The sequence below is a fragment of the Setaria italica genome, chromosome II (genome assembly GCF_000263155.2).
Source record: "Setaria italica strain Yugu1 chromosome II, Setaria_italica_v2.0, whole genome shotgun sequence".
In the NCBI taxonomy this organism is placed as follows: Eukaryota; Viridiplantae; Streptophyta; class Magnoliopsida; order Poales; family Poaceae; genus Setaria; species Setaria italica.
The window spans coordinates 10849665-10870028 of NC_028451.1; the positions used below are offsets into that span (position 1 = coordinate 10849665).

At 40.2% G+C, this 20364-nt stretch overlaps 1 protein-coding gene across 1 annotated transcript; it reads right to left on the reverse strand.

Annotated features, from left to right (window-relative positions):
• Nucleotides 1–6300: 6300 nt before the first annotated feature.
• On the reverse strand, nt 6301–18789 carry LOC101785175 (protein EXPORTIN 1A). The gene is made up of 32 exons (XM_004955973.4): nt 18468–18789; nt 17323–17439; nt 16611–16703; nt 16444–16515; nt 16167–16274; nt 16003–16085; nt 15637–15775; nt 15485–15553; nt 14989–15066; nt 14844–14903; nt 14260–14304; nt 13901–13999; nt 13741–13821; nt 12531–12734; nt 12383–12442; nt 11639–11749; nt 10855–10952; nt 10656–10764; nt 10347–10412; nt 9737–9835; nt 9581–9661; nt 9395–9484; nt 8882–8967; nt 8571–8651; nt 8320–8502; nt 8083–8149; nt 7886–7996; nt 7646–7753; nt 7430–7567; nt 7218–7349; nt 7041–7145; nt 6301–6845 (listed from the first exon to the last, which is right to left on the reverse strand). Exons 1-32 carry the CDS (start codon nt 18564–18566, stop codon nt 6723–6725), a joined length of 3195 nt encoding a protein of 1064 aa, XP_004956030.1. The 5' UTR covers nt 18567–18789; the 3' UTR covers nt 6301–6722.
• Nucleotides 18790–20364: the final 1575 nt, after the last annotated feature.

A 20364-nucleotide genomic window follows, 5' to 3' on the forward strand; every position in this document is an offset into this window, starting at 1 on the left:
GGATTCATTAGTTCTTTTTAGTGGATGGAGCACGGATTTGTCATGTTAATTGTGTGTTTAATTGTATTGAGAGTGTAACTTAGGGTGCGCTTGGAACCTTTGCCGGGCGCTCGCCTCGCCTCGCTTCGCCGAGCAATGCCAGCTGAGCGCCCCGCCTCGCTTCGCCGGGCAAGGCAAGCTGTTTGGTACCTGCTTGCCTCGTCTCTTTGCTTGGCAAGCTTGCTTGGCTGGGCAAGGTTCACTTGCCCGCTCGCGTGCTCACGCGGAATGCTTGAGTCACTATTGAATCGGCGTTGTACTACCCCAAATCGAACTTTTGAGCTCTGTCGCCATCGAAATTGAACTTTGCAGCCACCGAATCGACCTTGCCGTCGTTGTTTCGAGCTCCGGTGCCGCTAGATTGATCTTCAACAGCACCAAATTGAGCTTCTCCACCATCGATTTGAGCTCCACTGCTGCCAAATCGAGCTCCACCGCCACCAAATCGAGCTTGGACGCTGCCGGATCAAGCTGCGGGGCGAGGCAAGGCAAGCGGCGGCAAGGGAAGCTGAGAGAGCATCTAGGCCCCTAGTGGGTTTTGGTAAGTTGAATGACAACTTGATTAAAGGTCTAATGAACTCGTTAAGTCTATGAGCAAGTATAATGCTATTGGTGAATAATTTTTGTGGGAAAGATTGTAATAAATGGCTCATATAATGAAAAGAATAAGTGTGGTATATGGCATTGTTCATCTAAGCATGGAAAACAAGCAATGGTGTAAAAGTAAGTTGAGACTTGGTTGATAGCCTCATATTGCAAGATTGTTTAAGTTAAAGATGAATGTCATAATAAGGAATACTATGTAAATCCCATGATGGATATGTGTGATATGTGACAAGCAAATTGAGGTAAAGATAGAGGCATAATGGCATTGGGATATTAGTTGGTCTCTAAATAAAATGAGAAGCTTGTTATGAACAAATGGGATATAAAAGTTAAAAGAAGATAGGATCTCAAGTGGATTTCATTCTTTATGTCAAAACAAAGCTAGACTCAATGCGGTAGCGATTGGATGAAGGAATCAAGTAAGTGATTAGCAATGAGGTACTAAGCAAAGTTTGATCAAGTGGTGACTTGGGCCATGAGCTTTGCTAGGGTGAAGCGGCTAGTGCTTGGAGGATTTTGAGGTATCAAGTCAAGCCTTACCAAGTATAGCAATGGAATGCATCAAATGTTATTGAGTCATATGAATAACTGATTTGTGATCTAAAATTGGATTTCATTCATATGTGGTTGAATATTGATCCAAGCCACTAGCTCAAGGTTGAAGTGCTCAAACTGAAGAGACAAAGTTGGATGCACCTCTCAAGTGGATATGTTGAAAAAGTATAGCATGGTTGATGGTAATGAAGCTCAAGAGGATGAATATTGTATTTATGTGTTGATTTTGAGTATAGGTGTGCCGTACTATCAAGAGGGATGCATCACATGGTCATTTGACAAAGTCTCAGTGCTCAAGTATCCTATGCGAGGGATGAGAGACACAAAAGTCACACATGCACACTAACGGGTCAGGCAGTGGCAAAATAGGAAGTTACGGTTTTGAAAACAAGAGGTTCCGCTAGTTGCTTCGAGAAACCGGAAGTTCTGGTTTTGGTCTGATAACTCTAACGGCTAGTTTTTTAGGGGTGGAGTATTTATACCCCACGACCTCCTCAATAGCTGGTTGCTGTTTTTGCAGTTGCTGGTGTGCTTCCTGCCTGTTCTAAGCTGAACTAAAGCTAAATAGCTCTCACCAACCCCTCTTTGTGAGGTGGTGTGATCTTTGCTAGATCTTGTGAGTTGGGTTGTAGAGAGGAGCCATTTGAGAGCACTAGAAGAGCACTCATACGCCTGAGCGCTGGTTTGCCTTGTGAAGTTTCAAGTGAAGCATTTGTTATTCTTGGAGGTGTTCCTCCAGACGGCTAGGCGTCACCAAGAGCTCCTAAGGTGTGGTGAACCACAGGACAGTTTGTGCAGGTCGAGCTTCGCCTCTAAAAGGGAAGGAGTTAACTAGTGAAGTGGGGAAAGGGTTGAGTGCAACCCAGCTTCTTTGGAAGCACCCAACGGAGATGTAGGATTCGTCTGGGGTGAATCTAAACTTCAGTGAAACAAATCATTGTGTCTCCTCACTGGTTTGCTTACATTTGCATTGCACTTCCATTTCATTGTTGATCTCGTAATATTGGTTAATCTACTCGGGTGTTAGTGTTTGTGAAGTGCAGGAGCTTTGTGATCCTACTAAGATACACCATCTGAGCATACTCTCTAAACCTGGTTTGATCTTTACCTCACTTGCAACGCATAAGGTTTGGGGGTTCTCTCTGCCCGAGTCAAAACCGGAAGTTCCAGCTTTGAATCGGAAGTTCTGGTTTTCAGGCGGACAGAGTTTTAGTCCGCTGCTTAAGGCGTGTTTCCTATCTTCAGAAATTTTGGAGATTTTTTCGGAGATTCCGTAATTTGCGGAATCTCCGGAAATATTTCGGAAAAAATCCACAAGTGGTTGATAAATTTAGTAGCGATAATTTCAGGTTACGGCTCACCCCTTCTAAGCGAAGATCCTTTCAGAAGCAAGCATCCCCTAGAAGCTGGCCTTGCTTTGCCCGGCGAGGCGAGGCAAGGCAAGCGGGTGAGGCAAGGCGAGCTGCAGCAGAGTTCCAAGCACGCCCTTAGCTGAGAGCCAGTTTTCATTTGTTCTAGAAGCTTGACTTCAATTAACCAAAATTACTCTATTGCACGTATTACTAGTGGAAACTAATAATTCCAGGGATCAAACTTAGAACATCAAAGATAGTATCAAAGGAATCACTGTAGAATAATAAAAACGTATAACTGCCGATTAAAGATTTGGTCTTCCCCTTAACGTGCGCCACTGATCGATAGGAGACCTTCATGGTCCAGCCGGAAGTGCGCCGCGGCATTAGCTTAGCTCGTCAACGTAAACAACACAAAGAAAGCAGGTCTACTACGTAGGGCTCGGATTATAGTATCCTCCTACTTGAACCAGTGGGAACACGCGCCACGCCACCACGGATGCTGCGGGTTTAATTTTTAGGCGTGTAAAATAATGACATCGTCCTTTCATTGTAACACCATCATTAGCAATAATGTAGCATCGGCCAAGCGTCGATCTCAGGACAGGTGCCTCGACCAAAATAAGCTAAGCTACACTCCCCTGCTCCCTGTCCTAGCCTGATCATGTGCTTAAACTAAGAGCAGTGATCCTGACACAAGCTGATTAGCAAGTCCCAAGGGCCAATAGACAGCTCGATCATGGCGCTAATGGAAGTATGGAAGGGGACCAACCTCATCACAAGTCGCGGAACCTTATAATTTTTGGTGTCGATAGAGGTCTGACAGCATGATTGTTTGATCCTTTAATTTAGACTTTAGAGACGTTATGTTGACTAATGTCACGCTGCAACCAACTGCATACTGACACCGATCCCTCCGGCCACAAGGACTAGCGACTTGTGTAATGCTCCCTACACTGGCAGAAGAGTTTTTTATTTTAGTTGCGCGTAGCGTTCGATTATTTTTGTAAGCCATATTAGGATTTGGAAAAGTTTTTAGAAATGTACTAATGACCATCAGTTTCTTTTGCAACATATGGTCATTCAGCAACAATGGTCATGCGGACCAATACATTACTGTTATTGTTTTGCAGTCATTCGGCTTTGTCTATTTTGGTTTTGATGGTGCGCAATAGGTGCACTGGCATCCCCCCGAAACACACTCGCCTACACTGCCGTAGCCAATACTGTTCCGACAATTTTGAGAGCACGACGCAGGGGCGCAGGGGCCTGGGTTGACGGGTAGTGTCCTGCAGTCTTGAGGTGTAAATGAACCATGACCATGTGCAACCTCCTTCGCCGCCATCGCGATATCTAAGGAACAAATTTCAAAAGAAAACAAAAATGTATAAAATACCATAACATTTCTAAGAAAATGAAACGGATTTAGAAGGACATGCGTGTACCCAAAGGAAATTACAAGTATATACCTGAGTACTGCACCACGAGAGCAACGACAATCAACAATGTGCAGGATATCCTCATCCTAGCTAGGTTTGTTGGGGGATGGCTGTGATTTGTGAACTACTGCACCACAAAATTGTGAAAGCAGATGATGGTGCTTTCCACCCCTCCTGGGAAGGTGCTCAGGTGACTGCCATTGGCTTTATACTTGAAATATGAGCTCGCCATTGATGGAAAACATTAATTATGTATACTACTGCTAAAATTGATTTGTATCATTGTATGGAGATTTTAATTGTAACCCAGGGTAGATATGTATACAGCTCACTGCTGGTTATTGAGGTTTACATATAGGATGATATTTTCTTGTGGGCTATTAATTTCAGTAAATGTTTTCCAAACCTATAAAGCACCATCTTAGAGCCATTTTGGAACTCATAGGGATTATAGAAATTAGCTAAAAAATCTCCATGAGATCCAAACATCCTAAATTCTTGTGTGGATTAATTATAAGAATCCAACCATCCAGATTATAATCGCACTATCTCCCTCAACCATACTATTTGAAGATTACTTGTGCGGAGAAAGGGATAGACAGCATTTATTAGGGGCAAAACTCACATTACTCCTGACCCCAACAATCCATATCAGCCAGGATCCATATTCTTATAATCCCCACCCACTATCCAAGATTCTTATAATCCCTATGAGATTCAAACATGCCCTTAGTCTTCCTAGCATCATATAACTTCATAACTTTGATCGTGCCAAAAATTCTAGCTTGAACATTCTATTTGAAATACTAATTTTTCAAGGTAATGTGAAAATAAAATAAATACACTACAGTTCTCCTAGAAATAGCTTATTTATCTAAGAGGATGACACAAATGATCACTATCCTGAGTGCTAATCCATCAACCTAATCCCTTCTCATCTACCAGCATAGGACTTTTGGAGGGACAGAGCCAGGAGCCCAGGAGAGTGAGGAAACGAGATAGCTGAAAGCATCTCCGACAGATTGCTCATATTCCACTACCAAAATACTTTCTCTCTCCCTCTCCAATATTTACTTTTGCGATTTAAGCGATCACCGTTGTAGCAGACTACTAAAATTCAATCTCCAATACCTCCCCCAACACATGGGCCCACACGTCAGGGGTTTATTTATTTTTTATTTTTTCCCACCATTCTTCCTCCCGCACCTCCTTTCGTGCCCCCTCCACCCGCTTATCCCGACCGACTCACCCCTCCGACGGTGGTCGGTAAAGAGGAGCTCGGACGGAGCTGCTCCTTCTCACGGCCATGGCGCGAGGTGGAGGTGCAGCAGCGGCGCCCGCTAGATCCTCGCCGCGGCTGCGCCCCCTCCACCCGCTCATTCGCCCCGACCACCTCAGCTGGCTCCTCGCCCCTCCGCCGGTGATGGAGTCAGTGGAGAGGAGCGCGGACGAAGCCACTCCTCCTCAGTCCTCACCGCTATAGCGTGAGGTGGAGGCACACAGTGACGGCGCTTGCTGGTTCCTGCTCGCCGCAGCGGCAGCGAGAAACTTCAACACCCCAACAATACTCACCGATAGGGGAGAGCGCTGCAACATATTGCTTCTCCCCTACGTAAAGGGGAGAGGAGGTGAGTTTTTGACAATTGCCAAAAAGATTTTGGTATTGGGGAAGGGATTGGTAGTATGTTAGAGGTCTCTCTCATCTCCAAAATCTCCTAAATAGTAGTTTTTTTAATTGGGGGTGGATATGAGCAATCTGCTGGAGATGCTCTTGAACCTCTTGTAGCATGGATGGCAGCACAACAGGAGCACAGGTGCCGTCATTGCCAAGCGGCAGCGCGCACAAGAGGAGACCGGGCTGCTGTTGCGCGTGAGAAGACCAAGCTCAACCGTAACCAGGGGAAGCCGACGTCTCTTTTCTGTAAGGAGCGCTTGGGCTTGACGCGCTCCAACTTCTTGGTACCAACAGGGTCAAGTATACAATTCCTCGAAGAAAAAATAGAACACTATGGAAAATTTATACCACGCACGCTAAGTTCTGAATAAGTGAGTGATACATGCAGGAAAACTACCCTCGTAATCCGAACCACATCAAATCAAAAACGTTTCCAATCAATGAAGACCTTGCACTATTCTACCGAACTCGCCAAGGTTTACAGTCATATTCCAGATTAAAACAACGGTTGAATTACTCCTAATATATTATTAAGCAAAAAAAATGATGAGCAGGTTAAAATGGAGAACTACAGCACTGCTATCAGGAACTCCAGGAAGCTACAATTGATCATTATATTTTGGCACCAAGAAAATGAAACCAGCAAATGGTTCTCCCAGAGTAATACACATAATGTAGCATGCTTTTAACTTGGTTACTGAGAAGCAACAGTAGAAATTCATTCGATAAAAGAAATGAAAACTAGGCAAGATCTGGCCATCATCATAGTACAATATGGTGCAGCACACACTCTGCTAAATGCATTGAACGCAACAGCTACTGCTAATAAATCAACCAATACAACCCAATATACCGATGGCAGTCTGAAACAGCTCAGACAACTAAATCCTTCAACTATCTACTTCAGAAACCTCCGAACCAGCAGTGTAACTATGAAGAATGTTAAAACTAAAGCCAGCACTTCTCTCATCGCCCTAGCAAAGAATTGGGCCTTCGACACAAGGGCTCCAGAAGTTTAATGTCGAAGCAAGACATTATGCGGCTAACTGAGATGCACTACAAATCCGACATCTCATCCTGCAATTCATTTGGGGCGATGAGTCCAGGAATGGAAAGCATACGTTGGCGTTCCTTTTCCCTCTGTACAGCAGCCTCTTCAGCATATAGGTCTTTGTTATCCTGGCACCACATGGAACCAGAAGAAAGTCAACAGAGGATTAAAATTTTACACTGACCTGACTGCAATTCATTGATATAAGCATGTAGGGGTACATATACTTCACAGCACATAATATGGTCAAAGATCTTTCATTCCAGAATGGGCAAATTGAAATACATTTATTCTAGATGACACATAGGCATTTGTGACATTACCTGAGCAGAGAACTCCTTCGATTGAACGAGGAAATCCCTTATATGGTTCTTGAAGTTTGGAGCATCAGTTTTTGAATTAAAAAGTCCATCAACAAACTTAGCTACCTGTAGGAAATATGGATTTCAAATTACCTGCTGATTGAACTAAGAATGCATGTAAGCAAGAAATAAAAATACCTCAACAGGCGTCATGTTAGGAAATGATGAGCTGAGGAGTTTGATAGTATAGTCACGGACAAACATTGCATTATTTGTGTATTGAGAAGGAACCATTGTGGCATCCCAGAGAGGCTCCGTTAGACCATCGACCTAACATGCCAGCAGAGAAACTAACCTAAGACACACACACAATCATTAGCGAATAGAACACCGGATAAATGTATACATACCACGTAGAACAAATGTTGTAGGACAGAAACGTGAAGCTTGAAACCAGGTTTGTGGAAGGTATCTGTGAGAACTGCAAATATCTCTTGCTCGATATTTAAGAAGTATGTTTTGTAGAACTGATTTTGGAACCCTGAAGCCTGCGAGGATATGGCATCACTCAGATTAGCTTCAGTGTAACAACGGAGTTTTAATCAAGGATAGAGCAAAAAATGCACCTCAAAGTTCTTTAAAATTTCCAATAACAGGCTTAGGCCAGTCTCAGCAATATTTCTCTCTGTATGTCGAAATGCCCAGCTTATGGAATCCATTACAAGCTTCAGTTGCTGAAACAGACAAATGAAATAATCAGGGAAACACAGTCAACAAGTGATCTGCAAGCACAATAAGCATATGTGATATGATGCTATTGTAATTTACAGGACTTCTAAAAGATCAGATACCAAGTTCATATTTACCTGACTTGAGAGCTGAATAAACGCTTGGAAACAATGTGTACCAATTGCACGAAGCAAGGAGAAGAATTTAAGGCGATGTTCAGGATAGTCTTCAAAGTTTTTGGTGATCATCTGGTATAAAGTATAAGAAATATATCTTTGTAATAAATCAAAATTATTATTTATCAGTACATGAAACACATTATTATTAACTATACCTCAAGAGTGCACTGGAAAACAGCCTCAAAGATGCGAGGTACTTCCTCAAGCATCTCACCTTTGTACCTACATAAAAAAAGGAGGCATTTACTTACCAATAACAACAAAGCCCTTTAGTACCAAGCTAAGGGTAGAACCAATGCCATTTTTTCAAATAAAAACCCAGCAGAAAGTACATCTAAATTAAAAAGAAATCACGAACCAAAATGGATGAACAAAAGAAATGATAGACTTACTTGTTTATAATTGTCGCAAATAATGATAAAACTTCAGATTCTCTTGCATCAGGCACATTTCTAGCATAATCACCTAGAACAGGATCCATCATTGGAGGAACAAACTGTTTCCCTAAGTGTGGTAAATCTTCAGCCTTGTCCAGAAAAGTCTCGATCAATTTCAGTGTCTCCCTTTTTACTGATCTGTTAATTACAAATTAATTAAGCAAAAATACACACAATGAAGAGGTGCAGCGATTAATAATGCATACCTCAGAAGTTTTACAAATGATGTTTTTGAAGCAAAAGGCCCTCCTTCACAAATAGTGTTTGACACCAGCTCGCTGTACATTCTGTGTAACAGGCAAGGAAGTATATTAGTAGCTGAGGCATTACCTCTGTAGTACATTCGCAGGTGATACACATGATATGAGGAAAGCAACACTACCAGAAAATGTGCAACACTACCAAAGAAACCATATTTTGGACCAACTGAACTCTAGAATACAAGCATACATGGACCAATTTATGTTTAAGAAAATAAAGGCATAACAATAACTTTGGTAAACTGCAAATAAGATACCTGTACACTGTCAGCATGTCCAGGAAGATTACTGAAATTTGTGGGAAAAAATACGGTCCAAGTGAGCATGCAACACTTGTGTTCGTCTGCAAGCACCAAAAACCATTATCCTTGATAAGGACCAGAAAAAAATAAATTTGGAGAAAAACGGTATTGCTAAACAGAAAGTTGCCTGAGCAAATTTAAATGGGACTAGAGCATGCTTCTCTTAAAGTGGTTGATGGTTGATACAATCATCTAAAATATAATAGATGAAGGAAGTATTGCAAGAATGGAGAAAAGTAGCAATATGTCACTACAGTATGCTTCTGACAAAACGATTTATGGAAGCATATTTTAAGATTGGACCAAAGAAAATTACGAATTGAGCATCAAGTTTAATGAGGAACTGTCTCAACATCAGGTGCCAGGCACTATGCGGCAACAAGAAGACACTGATTAGGCAGGTGCCTTTTAGAACAGCAGACAAACAATAGAAACTGACTTGTCAGATTCAGAAGTGAATTTTATTACCTGTAAGATGTTTAGAACAGATCTGATAACATCTTGGTTTTTCAGTATATCAGCGCTTCGCCCTGCCTCCCCAATTATTTCAGCCCATTTCTGCAAAGATTAGAATACAACAATGTTGCAACTTACAACTAGAATACTGGGTAAGAATCATAGCAAAATTGGATGTTGAAAGATAGAGGGTGGAACCTGATTGGGAAGGCTCATCAATCTCTTGAGATACTCCTCCCTCTTTGTATTGTCAGATTCAGCCTGAATCATCTGACCGACCTGAATAAAGATAATGAAAATATAAGATATATCCTTCATTAACCTATAGAAAAACTGTTAATTTCAACAGCATACCGATTCATAGAATGTGTGGATCTGATGAGGCTCAAGATCCGCTATTGTGGTAGGAAGGTTGGACAACAGCACAGAAACAAATGGCTCGCTTTCACCCACCTGTATAACGATGGATAAACATGAAACTAGATGTTAACAGCCACACATTACCTTGATGAGGTGTATTGTTAAAGATGTCGTAAGGTACAACATCAGTCCAGATGTTGTAGACACCTTTGTTAGCCACAACTACTCACATGCGAGGACCACAGCTCCCACAACTCAGGTGACTAAGGAGATAATCCTTCATCTTAATTCGTTAAGAACATTGCCTTCAGGTTGTTTGCTAAGATTAATCTATCATAGATCATGTCTATTACTCAGTTTGTTAGGGCCAATCTGCTTAAAGGAGTTTGCAGTGCTTATATAAGGTATAAAAGAAATAAAAGAAAAGCATCTCATCAAATCTGCCAATCAGAGCCCCAGTACCCCTCGCTGGACAGGTTAAGCCCAATTTAGGGCAATTGTGCAGTCACCCCTAAACCATGAGCCCCCAGTTCATACCCCTAGATCTTACTGACACTAGAATAGTACAAAATAGAACCCAGCACCCTGTAGAAGCTGGCATTACCTGAAGTGTCACAAACTTGCGCTTGCACTTCTGAACTATTTTCAGAAAAGTGTCACATGCCATATCCTGCAAACAAAACAAGCATTAGGTTCTAGTTTACTTTGAATGTCCTCTTCACAGAGGCCATTTTTTCCAGAATATACAGCAGTGCAAGATATATGGCAGAATAACATAAACTAACAAACATCCTTGCTAAAACTAGGGGAGGTAATCATCAGGAATATAACATTGAGACGAAAAGCTGCAGAACTAACAGAATATCAGATAAATGCATTTTTCTCTAACAAATAAACAAACAGAATATGTAACCTGAACTCCAGGATGAATCTCATGCATGAATTCAAATAATTTGTTGACCACTGTTTTTAAAAACTTCCAGTGCGCCCTTAAAAACCTTGGGTATTGTCCCACAACATACCTATTCATGGAAGGAAAAATAGCAACATCCTGATCATTCTGAATCCCAACGAATAAAAGCGTGACAAAATAAAACGAAAGCAATACTTACATAATATTACTTGCGATCACAGCTTTGTTATCTTTCCCTTTTGTAATTTCACAAAGGTTTAACAAATCACGAATAACCAAAACCAAAAACCTGTTTTCCTGCAGCATATTCATCAGGGATATATATAAAGATTTTGTGCAGGAGCTGATGTTAACATTAAAGTACACTATGAACAACAGAGCATTATACATGGGACAAAGTGGCAGGTCCAGGAGTTAGAAACATGGTGCTTAACAATGCGTTGACTGTCCAAGATGGAAGACCCTGAATAAGGGTCTGATCAATTGGACAAGGGCTGAACAATAGAAGACTACATAGTCATCAGTTGGCACAAAACTGAAGTGTTTACTGACTGTTGATGCAAACTCAGCAAACCTGATGTGTTAAAGACTCGGTTATTTTAAAGAACAGACTATATTTCTTTAAATGGCTCTAGTATAATCAAGTTATCCACCTTGTGTTTGGCTCACGAATGGGAATATGGATGAGTAGATCTATGAGCACAAATGGCATACTACCAATATAAATATGAGGAGCAAGGTCATGCTACAAAAATCATGAATGTCCTCACTGCCTCAGGACGGACCAACTCATTCTTATATCTGTAGAGAGTTCAATGTGCAACCAAGGAAGAGAGATTGGGAACTTAGCTGCAAATCCTAATAATTAAGATGTTGTTGTGACAAGTCAATAGAAAAAAGGATTATACTCATTGTGTTTGGGATTTTTAAATTGATGGAGTGCTGGTCAGGAAGCCACAGATGGAAAGGTACAGTCAACGAACCTGCTCCTCCACCATAGAACCAGAAATCGATCCAATAGCCCAACATAGAGTATTTAAGTTATTCCAGCTCCAGTCTTCTCCATTAAGTTGCTTACTCAATTTCTTTAACATCTGTAAGTCAAACAAATGAAGAATTATATCAATTACAATTATACAAAAAAAACATCTTGGAATCTAACAAAAATTTCTTAATACTCTAAGAAGATAAAGTACAGCTTCTACATCACCAGATAATAACTAACAGCTTTACATCCTTTTTTTCTATTTCCAAGGTCCCAATTGGAAAGCAGGATGAAAAAGACCAAAGTAGAAAAGAAAAGGCACATGAATATGATAGAAATCCAGGTTAAAACAAAGAAAAGTTGAAGGGGATGGTGTCTGAAGTGAAAGGGCACAGGATACATTGTTGCAATCATATGCAAGCAAGATACAGAATAAGGTCAGAGTGGATGATTAGATGCCTGTGTAGCTCTGAAATCAAAGTAATCTACTATCCTATGAATTTGTTAGATCCTTTCTCTGTTCAAGAAAAGCCCCAATATTGCTCATGATTTGACTATGCATTTTCCTTGAGAATCATTTGTTCCAAACAGGTTCCATTGCTTGTTTGTGTACATTTTACCCTAAACCTAATCCGGTATCAAATGGAAACAGCATAAAGAACAGAGTTTATACACATCCTGGATAAAGTTGAATTAGGATTCATGGAATTAAAAGATAACAAAGTCCCTTAGAGAGACATACCTGCTGCTCTGTATCTTCGTGATCAAGATGTGACAAGTATATCAGTGTTTCCCTCATGATCTAGAATAAAACAGCAAACGACAGTAGGAAGTTAATAAAAGGTCCTTATGATATCCTGCACGAATTGCCAACTAATCCTTTTGCTAACCTTATACTGAACAAGGACATCATTATCTTTCAATGTTTCCCGTACAATATTCCCATTCTCATCTTCAACAATCAAAACCTCCTCTGGCTTCGCCATCCGACAGATCATTAATGTTCGTAACTTTGAAAGTGGACCTGCATAAAGTTGCCTCCTTCGCTGAACAGCTATGAGAGTACCATCATCAGTTCCAGGAATCCGCTGAGCCTGAAGTTTGTGCATGTGCTAAATGATTAGAAATGAAGTAAACAGAATTTAACGACAGGAAAGAACAGTAATGCACAAATCACACAAAGATATTGTTTGTATCAAAGCAACTGATTAAAAAAAAAGGGAAAACACATCATTTACAAAAGCTCAGATCCGTAAAGTTGTACTCCAGATCATAATAAAAAATTTCAGAAACTCTGAATACTTCTATAACAGCATCACGATGCAAACTACTTTATCAGTTTCAACAATTTTAAAACTAATGAGGCATGTAAATGGCACGCAAAAGTAAAGCTAGTGAGGTAGTTGATGGCCAAGCATAGTGAGGTCTTGATTCCTTAATCATCCTATGGCCTGGTCGATCTGGAAGCATCGTAATTCATAACAGATGTGTGGCTGATGGTGGTGCTTCAAACATACTGGAGCCTTGTTGCTGGCCAGTGAGGAATTACAGTAGTGGTGTATGAACAGAGCTCAGGGTCTTTCCTTCCTGACTGCCCATGTGCCAGGAGGTAGTTAATGAGGGTCGAGGTCGTTTTCTCAAACAATTATCACAGGCGCGAATGCAATTTAGGTAACTATTGGCTTGTGTTTCTAAGGGTTTCTAGCCGTTTTTTTTTCTCTTCTTAGTACAAAGATCCTTTAAATGGCAATCACATACATGTCAAATTAGTATTATGATTGTCTTACATCATTTAAATGGCAATCACATACATGTCAAATTAGTGTCATGTATGTGCCACACATACTATAAATGGAAAAACATCTATATCTGACATAAGTACGTAACAATTACAATCAGAAACAACTGAGTGTGAAACATAATGCAGTAACAGCTCGGGAAATTTCAAATTTATCTGGTCCAGACATATATCACTAGGCGCTGCTAATAAAAAAGGAATGATCAAATCATATTATCAAGATCTAATCACGTCCCAGAGCAAGAAGACAAGAATTGGCATTTCTTATATAAGTAAATAAGCAGTATTACAAGTAAACAAACCTGAAGTCCCAGCAATCGCTCCACTTGGTTGTAAGTTTCGAATAGTTCTAAAACAAACAGATTCCAATAGTCCAAGCAGACCTGTTTATCAAAAAACCAACATTATAAGGCGACCTTAGGCAATACTTTGTGCACCCCAGAATTTGGTCTAGCTTCATACCTTAAACATCTCTGTGTCATCAACAAATGAAATCTCAATGAGGTAGTCAAGGCCCAGAAGCAATGCATCAAGAGTCGATTCCAGTATACGTATGTGATTCTACATTTATCAAAATGAAAGAGTAATATAATTGAGAGTGGAATGGCTTGTGAGACAATATTTTCTTGGTTATAAAGCAGGCATGAAACTAGCTTGCATTCTAAAGTTGAATAATATACTCCAACTTTTTTCTCATATAGGGGAATATAACATCAACAGAGTAGATGCACTAACCAGAGCGTCTAAATTGATTTTAACAATAAAGTTAAAAGGTATATTACTAGACTAATTTGCTTGAATCAGAATTAAGTGGCCATTACCTTGAAGAAGGATGTCAAGAAAAGCGCAAGATTCTGGATAAATGCCTGTTCAGAGAAATAAGTATGTATTAGTGCATTAAATGGGAGCAACATGCTCATTATGCAGAACTGGACTCAGTGACCCTTTAAGGCCTATCAGAAGTTAATTATAACACAACAGATAGCATTATTGGTGAATATTCCCATTAGAATGTCATAACTAAAAGCTATGACTGTAATCATGTTACTACGCATCTATAATTGCCCATTATCAGAAACGTTGGTAATCTGACAATCTCATCATCATAACGAAATGCCTTCACTATCAAATTTCAATCCTAACAAAATTATTATATCCATATTCTTTATTGAAACGTCCAATCTTGAAATTACTTATATTACACATGTATGTTGAATAACCATACAATTTAAAATAAGATACTAAATGAATTGAACATTTTGAATTTTGATTGGTCAAAACTGAGCTCAAGCTTAAAAAAACCTCCCAGTTTAAAATTGGAAAATTGCAATTAAGATAAGTATGAATAGTTCCGAAGAGGACACAAGAAAAAAAAACTGCTACTTTAATTCTGGATAAACTATACCTGTTCTTCATTAGAACCATTGCCATATCCATCTGAAATTGTTCCAGAAGGAAGTATTACCTGCTCAGCCAGAAAAAACAAGGACTGAACAGGAAGCCACCAAACAGAGGAAAGTGCACGTAGTTCTTGACATTATTAAATATACCTTCAACTGCAACATAAAGACTGTGTACATCTGAACATACTGCGTGTCATAGAAATCACCAAAGTGAAGAGCAGCAACCTGAAATAGCTTAAAAGATCAGTAATGACAGCCACCTCTTGAATCCCGATTCAACTCTAAGAACTAAGGCTCAATAGTTATCAAATCCAAATAAACTGTCAACGGCTCCCTCCGTCCCAAATTACAAGTTGTTTAGTTTTATCCCAAGTCAAACTTATTTCACTTAGACCAAGTTCATTGAAAAAAGCACAAATATCTACTGCAGCAAACTAGTTTCATTAGATAGACCATGAGATATATTTTGATAGTGCATTCATTTGACACTATGGACGCTAATATATTTTTCTATAAACTTGGTCAAAGTTAGATTAGTTTGACTTAGGACAAAATTAAAACAACTTATAATTTTGGACAAAGGGAGTAGTTGCTATACTGGAATAACACATTAGAAATGACAAGAAAATGGCACTTTTTTTACCTCTGTTAGGCATTGAAGAGTAAGATTCCGGTAAGCAGCAATGGGGAAAAACTTCAAAAGTGTCTCCAGCTAAAGAATTAGATGAAAAGGTTTAGTTCGACCAGATGCAACTTTACATAAGACCATTCAGATCATAAGAACAGACTACAAACCAGCTGTGACTCAAATATGAAGCCAATGGGGATCCATGACAGGAAAGCATGAAGTGTGGCCAATGTGGCACAGATAAGTTCAGGCCTTTGTGACCCAGACAGGACTTGTAAGCAAAGCTCATGAATAAGACGGAATTCACTGTTGAAAAAATATGTCATTGTATTAGTACTCATAGATAAATATTTTTTATAAATATAAAAACTGTATTTGAAGTCACATATAAACTATTTTTACACACGAATAGGAGCGAAGTCACAATCCATACAGGTAAAAAAAATGCCATCAAAAGAATACACAATGAATCAAAGAAATGAGCAATCTATCAACTAGAAGCTAAAAGTGCAAAAGGAGATGGAAATCTGTACCTATTTAGCGAACCCTTTAACTCTTTAATCTTTTGCTGTGTCATTTCGCCTCTTGAGAAATCAAAAATTTCTTCACTTAGGAGCTGCATATTTGATGTTCAGTGAGACAACCAAATATGGTAACACAAATATGTAAGACATATTGATCAAGCATAGCAACTAGCCTTTAATATTGCCATACAATTCTCGCATATTGTTGGACTAGTTGCTGCTGCTGCAATAAGGTCAGGAATGAAGGTCGTCCACCTGGCAGGCCACTCACGCTTTAAAACCTATTATAGTGCAGTAAGGCTAAGTAAGAAACAGATATCTACGGTACTGTGAAAAACAAAATCCATATTAGTCATAGTAGCATAAACCATTATAGTTCTTGCAAAGACATGCATACTTACACAAAAGAAAACGCCTGCTCTATAATAGAATCAAAACAGTTTGGCCTACCTGCACCAGGATAATGTTGAGCTTATTTACATAAAGCCTCTCTTGTCGAAAGGAAACCTCGTTTCCTGAGAGCTAGTGGAAAGCAAAAACAGGGGTGGAAATGAAGTCAGATAGAATCAGTTTACAAACCGCAAAAGATGACATCAGGTTGATAAGTTGATCATTACCTGAACAATGACATCAGATATGTAATTCTTTATTCCATCACGCTGTTCAACTGGCAAAATGTTCCATTTGTATTTGATAACATTTTCAAGTACCTAAAAATATAGGATTAGAATCAGACATAAATTAAAGTTCATAGGCAAGGAAAGTAACAGCTGTACTGAATGAGGTTTTTATTTTCATAGTAAATTAAAGAATATCCCATTTAAGGCTTACAGCACGAAGGTATAAGTTGGCATGCAATCTTCACACTGAACAAAGAGCATAAATAAAACATAAGTATGGACACTATGTACCCACGACTCAGCAGTGTGATCATGCATAAGTTTTATATGACAGTAACAATTCCTGATGACACAAATGTGCATGAACTCCTAATATACATCATTACTTCGAGGTGTCTAAGAAAATTTCACAACAAACAGCCATGACTATTTGCACTGTATTTGGTTTGAGGAATGGACCATCCAATCCTAGCTCCAAACTAACCAACTGGTTTGGTTTGAGAAATGGGATTTATTGGTCCATCACCACACCATCCTTCAAAAGTACATGACCAGTTGGCATAGTGCCCATCCACTAAACTCATGGGGCGATCCCATAATGGGGCGATCGCCATAAGTGATTGCAGTAATGCTAAGTCCCTGCTCAGCTTCAAGGTATTTAATGTTTACAGAGTCACATACAAAAACATATCTTTGAAACAAAACTTACTTGGAGAGCAAAGAACTTGGTATTCAAATTTTGAGAGTTCTGTAGAATGTGAACCACTTGTAGCCACATATCTGGATTATTCTGCAGCTCCCGCAAGATTTGATCTGCAGCATGCCTCTGAAACACAGCAGCAGTACATAAGAAAAATGGCCAAGGTTACCTCACATAGGAAAAAGATAGGAGCTTGTCAAACACTTGACAGTAAAATGAATTGTATTAATGCCCAAAGAAATAAACATTCCTATAGTTTGGCTTTTATTGCTTTTGCCAGTTGCAAAGCATGCATATAAACAGTTTCATCTAACAGTAATATTAGATTTAGACACTGATGCAGTAATACAAGCAACATGCAGCAACTAATTCAGGCTGAACTAAAATTTGTATCATTGCAACATAGAACACGTGTCATAGCACATCTGCTGCAACAACCAAAGTGATGCTTGAAGAACACAAGAAGTTGCTAGGAATTAATTAACATGGCTGTTGCTGATAGGTTACACAAAAGTCAGTTTAGATTTAACTGATAATGGGAAAGCCAAAAGCAGAAATCGTACATTTTTCCACTGCTAAATATAGACCGTTGATTGGTGATACAGCTGTATGCACCCCTATACAACTACAGCATATAAGCTTCGATACATAGAATGCATACGTTACATTAGAATGCTGTGTTGGGCTATAGTTACAGTTTATTTATTTCACCATGTTTTTATTTGAACCATTGGTTATTCAGTTCGTAGTTCAATCTTTGAATACAAATGTTGTTTTGTAATATGATTGGTGGTCAATATTTTGCAATTATGCAATTGAAGTGTTAGACATGTAAATTGCACAGGATCCGTTACTTGATTCAGGAGCACTTTGTAGACTTCAATGCAACCAATCAAGGTAATCATCATTTCAGAACCACACTCGCAAACCTATCGACCTGATCAAAGCAGATGTGTGGACACAGATTCCGCTGCGACGCGATCACCACCAAACACGGGCCAACGAACCATCCCCTCACAGCCCAAAACCCTATACCGCACGCTCCCAGCGATCGGCCGCCGGAGGCCGGACACCCCAGCCCCAAAACAACCTCCCGGGGCACGGGACCCGTGACATCAGCAGCATTGAACGGGTTCAGGGGGGCGCGCGGTTACCTCCTCGCTGGAGCCCGTGCCGTAGAACGCCGCGACGGTGGCGTCGAGCAGCGGCACGTCGATGGGCCGGCTCAGATCCCGCAGCTTCTCCGCCGCCATGGCGCCCGCGGCGGTGCGCTCGGGGCGAGACGCTTCTGGAAGCGAGCGGGGGGCGGACTCGTGAGGCCCGAGAAGGTCGGAGAAGGTTCCGAGGCGGGGGAGCGGCGGGGCGAGGCGGCCGAAGAGGGGATTCCGGGTGGGGGCGGACGGATTCGTGCAAGGGATTTTGAATTGTTTCGCCGCAGCCGCGGGGTTTAAGCAGAGGAGCGGGGGAGGGGGAAGGCAAGCCTTGCGGTGAAAGGTTGCTGGGGATTCACGCGAACTTGGGAAAACTTGCGTCCCTGCCCTTCGAAGATAATCTAATTATGTATGGAGCCAATTGTGGACGGGTACCTGGGATGGAGAGAGCAACGAGGGTGATTTTGTAATTGCTGCAGGGGCCTGGATGGAACTTGGGACTTGGAAGGCCGGGGTCTCCGGTCCGTGCTGGACGGGACGCAACTGTGGGTCGTCGCGGCAGTTTGAACTTTTGGAAAAGGTTTCACGGCCGACCACATTTCACGACTTTTGTGGCTTTTTTTTTCCTTTTTTTGATTTGAGGAGACTTTGTGGCTCTTTGTGTGTTTCATTCTATTTTTTTTCTTATTAGTTTACATTGTCTATTGAAATCTTCTCACTTTGCTTGTATTTGCGCAACTAATGCTACGGCTCGATAATTCTCACTCCTAATCCAATATAGTAGGAGAGCAAATGAGTAACTTGAAAGTAGACGTTACAATATCATCATCGTAGACCAAATAAGTATATCATTAGCGAATAGGTTGGTAACCGCCAACGACGTTAATGCTAATGATGACGCATGGCAAAAGGAAGCAATAGAGAGCAAATCTAGTGGAGATGAGACATGGAAGAAGGTCAGCTAGAGAAAAGGTGATAAATGGCAGTACGAAGTGCTACTTTAAGCTCGCATCATGATAAGTTGCTTTTCGACATCACTATCCATACTGTCTCAACATGTTGCTCCAGTGCAGGTAGCGACAAGTGTTTCCCGATTAAGGGAAAATGAGTAGCGTTTGATAGGTACTTTGATAGGTACTTCAAAGAGGCTCGTTTAGTTGGCAAGATCATAACTTTTAATCATTGCGATCGTGTGGCACTTGTCACTGATCGTTGTATTTATCTGTGTGTGTATGTATATTTTTTATACTCGGACTGGCACGTTCTTTAATATAACTGACGGTTCTTCTGTGTGTTCATTTCAAAAAAGAAAAAAGAAAAGGAGGCTCATGAATTGGTTAGCATAGAATGTCACGCAAGAAAAGCAATGATAGTTTAAACCTATGGTGATAAAGGATAGGTGATGGTGGCATGACAACTTTTCCTTTTTTTGAGACAATTGTGTTCAAGCCAGTGAAGTGCTGACTTTTTTTTATTGCATTTGAAACCTTACATTATTTTCCTATTTTTCTGGCGGTGTTGGGTTTATGTTTTGGGCTTTGCATTCATGGAGTCCTTGCGTTTGCATTTTAAGGTGTTTAATGTGTTTACATGCATGGGTATTGTTTTTCTAGGCCACAATGTTTTTCTCTTCTCTAGCCAATATCACATTTCTTATAAAAATGGATGAATCTCATATAACTTACTCCTCTTATTCAAATTTATTTAATTCTAATTTTGAATGTAAAAGTTAGTTGAAACCATCCTTTAAATGTAACTATAAAATCTCTTGTGAGATTGCTAATGGTCAGTATAAAGTGCAATCTTTGCATAAAAAAGATTTGATATCTTCTATGAGGATAACTTGAATTAGCCAGAGTAAATTAGTTTATGGTCCTTTTCAAGCAAAACACGACCAATA

Excerpts from the sequence above, each read along its gene's own strand:
- LOC101785175 (XM_004955973.4), bottom strand. The coding sequence starts at position 18,566 with ATGGCGGCGGAGAAGCTGCGGGATCTGAGCCGGCCCATCGACGTGCCG. Across the intron at positions 15,554-15,636 it reads TCATATTTGAGTCACAGCTG|CTGGAGACACTTTTGAAGTT; the intron begins GTTTGTAGTCTG and ends CTAATTCTTTAG. Across the intron at positions 9,485-9,580 it reads TGATGAGCCTTCCCAATCAG|AAATGGGCTGAAATAATTGG; the intron begins GTTCCACCCTCT and ends TAATCTTTGCAG.